The sequence below is a fragment of the Rhinoraja longicauda genome, chromosome 8 (assembly GCF_053455715.1).
Source record: "Rhinoraja longicauda isolate Sanriku21f chromosome 8, sRhiLon1.1, whole genome shotgun sequence".
Taxonomy (NCBI): domain Eukaryota; kingdom Metazoa; phylum Chordata; class Chondrichthyes; order Rajiformes; family Arhynchobatidae; genus Rhinoraja; species Rhinoraja longicauda.
Window position 1 is genome coordinate 71,777,291 of NC_135960.1, and position 4,997 is coordinate 71,782,287.

The following is a 4,997-nucleotide window of genomic DNA, read 5'->3' on the forward strand; positions in this document are numbered from 1 at the left end:
ATGGGAAAGGTAAGAAGGCCTGCAATTTCCATTCACGCAACATATTTTGATTGCTGTACTGTGTTACTGAGGTACCTCAGAGTGGTAACTCATTGATCGAAATGTCAACTCTTCCCCACAGATCATCTTCTACGAGGACAAGAACTTCCAGGGCCGGCACTATGAGTGCAGCATCGACTGTGCTGATCTGTCCTCTTACTTCAGCCGCTGTAACTCCATCCGTGTGGACAGTGACTGGTGGGTGGCGTACGAGAAACCCAACTACATGGGGTACCAGTATGTCCTGAACAGGGGGGAGTATCCTGACTACCAGCGCTGGATGGGATTCAACGACAACATCAGGTCCTGCCGCACCTACCCCCAGGTGAGTTTCCAAATTTGCCATCGTTAAGAATTGTGATTCTTTTGTTCACGAGATGTACTTTTCGTTACATTGCCCTTCGATCTCTTTCTATAATGACTGCACTCAACGGTTCAATGGTCCTTTATTGACACGTGTACCATTTAAGGTACAGTAAAATTTGATTTACAAACTTTATACGCATGGACGTCTCACGTATTGTATGAGTTCCGTCAGGGAAGCTTTAATGCAAGCGTTCATTACAGATGTAAAATTAATAGGTCAAATTCATTAGCTTACATCGTTAGCTTTTTGTTTTACCCCAGCGTCCATTGTCCACAACTTGTGAGTTGGAAACAAAATGGAAGAACAGTCGCTCAATTCAATGGACAAACTCTGCTCCACTGAGAATGTTACAGAGAGTGGAACAGTGTTGGCAGGGACAAGTGTAATGGACTCTTGTAGGTGTTTCATTAGGACAGCCAGGGTCAGGATGAAAATATGGAAGCTACCTAAACGTTGTTAAAACTGATCTGTTGAGTAATCGATTCGTAATGTGGGAGCAACTCAATAAATTGGCCTTTCTGAAATAATTTCAACACAATTTACTTTGAGAGTCGAAGATAGACGCAAAAAGCTGGAGTAACTCAGTGGGTCAGACAGCATCTCTGGAGGAAAGGAATAGGTGACATTTCACGTCGAGACCCTTCTTCAGAATCAGAATCAGAATCAGAATAAACTTCAGACCTCGTGATCAAATCCTCAGAGACTAAAGACTTCTTTAGACACGACCCAAAACGTCACCCATTCCTTCTCTCCAGAGATGCTGCCTGATCCGCTGAGTTACTCCAGCATTTTATGTCCATCTTCAATTTAAACCAGCATCTGTAGTTCCTTCATACACAGTTATAAAGAGTCAGCAAGCTACACAGCATGGAAACAGGCCCTTTGTCCCAACTTGTCCATGCCAACCAAGCATTCTGGCCTAGTCTTGTTTGCCTGCATTTATCCCAACGTTCTATAAACCCTAGATAGGCCCAAAGAAAGATCTTGACCCGAAACGTCACCCATTCCTTCTCTCCAGAGATGCTGCTTGTCCGGCAGAGTTACTCCAGCATTTTGTGTCTTTCTTCGGTGTAAACCAGCATCTGCAGTTCCTTTCTACACATTGCTTTGAGAGTCAATAGATTCTTCGATGCAAATTTTGCAATACCCTCGGAATTCCTTCCAAGTGATCTGTTTTTCTATTAGTGCTAAGTGTGTGATCTCATCATAATAATAATTAATTTCCATTCCAGTACCGAGGGGGCAACTACAGGATGAAGATTTACGAGAAGCCTGAGTTTGGAGGACAGACGATGGAATTCATGGACGACTGTCCCTCCGTCTACGATCGTTTCCGTTACCGTGACATCCACTCCTGCCAAGTGACGGATGGCTACTGGACCTTGTATGAACAGCCCAACTACAGAGGCCGACAGTACTTCATGAGACCCGGGGAGTACAGGAAATACAATGACTGGGGGGGCTACAACTCCACCATCGGGTCCTTCAGGCGCATGAGGGACTTCTAGAGAGCCACTGTAAAACATAATGTTGTCCAGAGTAAGTCTTGATGGACACAAATAAAATGATTGAACTCTCAATTTAGTGCAATGAGTTTCCATGTAATCATTTCGTTTCTAATACACACATCTTGAATGTTGCGATTTGAAAGCTGACAACAGATGATAAGGACAGAATTTTTCTAGAAATGACAATTTAAAAGAAAATACAGATGAACTTTAATTTTCCACATTTCCAGATCTCTTTCCAATCATGTGCTGGTTGATAAGATGCACATGGATGGAAATCAATGTCAGGTGCATCCATGATGTGAATGTATACATGAGGAGCAGACATTTGCTGCTCTATCCAGCACTAAGTGCAGAGAGTTAAAATCCAGCTCACTATATATCATTGCTTTATAATCAACATACATTACAGTATAAAACACATTGCAATGGTAAAACATCCCAAATCAGTTTGGGATGAGAGGAAAGATTTTGGCCAGTTAATCAAAAAGGCCTTGAAAGCTGAGAAACTGACTGTGATGGAGAGGCAAGACAGTGAATGGTCCAGGCCACTTGGAACTTAAAATAAAACACAATGTGTTGAAGTAACTTTGCATGTCAGGCAGCATCTCTGGAGGTCAAGGATAGGTGTAGGAAGGAACTGCAAATGCTAGTTTAAACCGAAGATCTCTCTCTCCCATGCTCTCTCTCTCTCTCTCGCAAGCTCCCTCTCTCATTCTCTATCTCTCCCTCATTCTCTCTCTCTCCCTCATTCTCTCTCTCTCCCTCATGCTCTCTCTCCCTCATGCTCTCTCTCTCCCTCATGCTCTCTCTCTCTCTCTCTCTCTCTCTCTCTCTCTCTCTCTCTCTCTCTCTCTCTCTCTCTCTCTCTCTCTCTCTCTCTCTCATGCTCTCTCTCTCTCTCTCTCTCTCTGTCTCTCTCTCTCTCTCTCTCTCTCTCTCTCTCTCTCTCTCTCTCTCACACACACACACACACTCTCTCTCTCTCTCTCTCTCATGCTCTCTCTCTCTCATGCTCTCTCTCTCTCTCTCATGCTCTCTCTCTCTCTCATGCTCTCTCACATTCTCTCTCTCTCTCTCTCTCTCTCTCTCTCTCTCTCTCTCTCTCTCTCTCTCTCTCTCTCTCTCTCTCTCCCCCCCCCCTCTCTCTCTCTCTCCCCCCCCCCCTCTCTCTCTCTCTCTCTCTCTCTCTCTCTCTCTCTCTCTCTCTCTCTCTCTCTCTCTCTCTCTCTCTCCCCCCCTCTCTCTCTCTAACACGTACCCTTGGCATTCAATGGCATTATAATTGATGATCTGCTGGGGTGCAGAGGGAAGTGGGTGGTGTCAACATTGACTAGATATTCAACTGGATTGGCCACATCAGCCTGAAGGTGCGTAGGGTGAGGGTTAGGTCAGGGGGTGACTATCCCGGGACAAGTGGCTCATCTCCTGACATTCCACAATGTTTCTCGCATCTCCAGGGCACATCAGGCATGTGGTGGGACAGTACCCACTTGCCTGGATCAAGGCAGCTCAAAAACAACTCTCAAGAAGCTTGACACAATCCAGGATAAAGTAGGATCGGCACCTCATCAATAACCCTATATGTTCATTCCCATCATCCCATCATAGTGGTTACAGTGTGTAGCATTGACAGAGTGGACTGCAGATACTCTACCAGGCTGCCAAGACAATACTTCCCAAACCTGTGGCCTCTGCAGGATAGGCAGATTGGGAGTTTCAGTTCAGTTTATATTAGTTCAGATTAGTCAATAGACAATAGATAATAGGTGCAGGAGTAGGCCATTCAGCCCTTAGAAATCAGGGTGCAATGAACTTCCCCACTCGCAAGAAATGTACTGAATAATCAACAAATGCATTAAGTACCCGGTGGCGCAGCGGTAGAGTTGCTGCCTCACAGCGCCGGAGACCCGGGTTCAATCCCAACTAAGGGTGCCGTCTGTATGGAGTTTGTACGTTCTCCCCGTGACCTGCGTGGGTTTTCACCGAGATCTTTGGTTTCCTCCCGCACTCCAAGGACGTACAGATTTGTAGGTTAATTGGCTTTGGTGTATGTGTGAAAAAATGTCCCTGGTGTGTGTAGGGTAGTGTTAGTGTGCCAGGATCGCCGGTCGGTGTGGACTCGGTGGGCCGAAGGGCCTGTTTCCGTGTCGTAACTCTAAACTAAACTAAACCAAGCTACAACAATAAATATAATGATGAATACAAAACTGTAAAATACTGAGCAGTACAAAATTATTTTTTAAATGCATTCATGGAATAACCGCAATAGGCCGAGCGAGTTAGGAGTAAGATCTGCCCTGATAGATCAACTGGGAAGGGCATATGAGAGAGGTGATTGGTGATGGAGTCAGATAGCTGAAGGGAAGAAGCTGTTCTTAAGTCTGGGTATTCGGCTTTTCAACTCCTACATCTATTTGAAGGTAGAAGAGAGAACATGTCCAGGATGGCAGCCATCTTTGATGACATTTCTAGTCTTCCTGACGCAAGGAAGTTTAGTTGAGTTTAGTTTGGGTTAGTTTAGTTTAGTGATACAGCGCGGAAACAGGCCCTTCGGCCCACCGAGTCCGCACCGACCAGCGATCCCCGCACATTAACACTATCCTACACACACCAGGGACAATTTACACTTACACCAAGCCAATTAACCTACAAACCTGCGCGTCTTTCGAGTGTGGGAGGAAACCGAAGATCTCGCAGAAACCCCACGCAGGTCACGGGGAGAACGTACAAACTCCGTACAGACAGCACCCGTGGTCGGGATCGAACCTGGGTCTCTGGCACTGCAAGTGCTGTAAGGCAGCAACTCTACCGCTGCGTCACCGTGCCGGACCTGCAGTGAAGATAGATTGAATGGAAGACAGTGGCAAGCCTGTGGTGGACTTTGCAATGTTGTCCACTCTCTGCAGCTTCAGGCAGTCTAGAGCAGAACAGTTTCCGAATCAGGCTGAGATCCATCCACTAAAAAATCTCAGTATAAATAACGTTTCTTCAATGCTTAAAAAACAATTTTTGGAATAGTAGGAACAGTCTTCTTTTTTAATGCTCAATTTAGCAATTTCTCGACATTAACACTACATATA

At 45.4% G+C, this 4,997-nt stretch overlaps 1 protein-coding gene across 1 annotated transcript; it reads left to right on the plus strand.

The window, feature by feature from the left end:
• LOC144596086 (gamma-crystallin S-1-like) lies at positions 1-1,914 on the plus strand. Its single transcript, XM_078404248.1, has 3 exons — positions 1-9; positions 122-368; positions 1,646-1,914. The coding sequence occupies exons 1-3, from the start codon at positions 1-3 to the stop codon at positions 1,912-1,914; spliced, it is 525 nt and encodes a 174-aa protein (XP_078260374.1).
• The last annotated feature ends 3,083 nt before the right edge of the window (positions 1,915-4,997 follow it).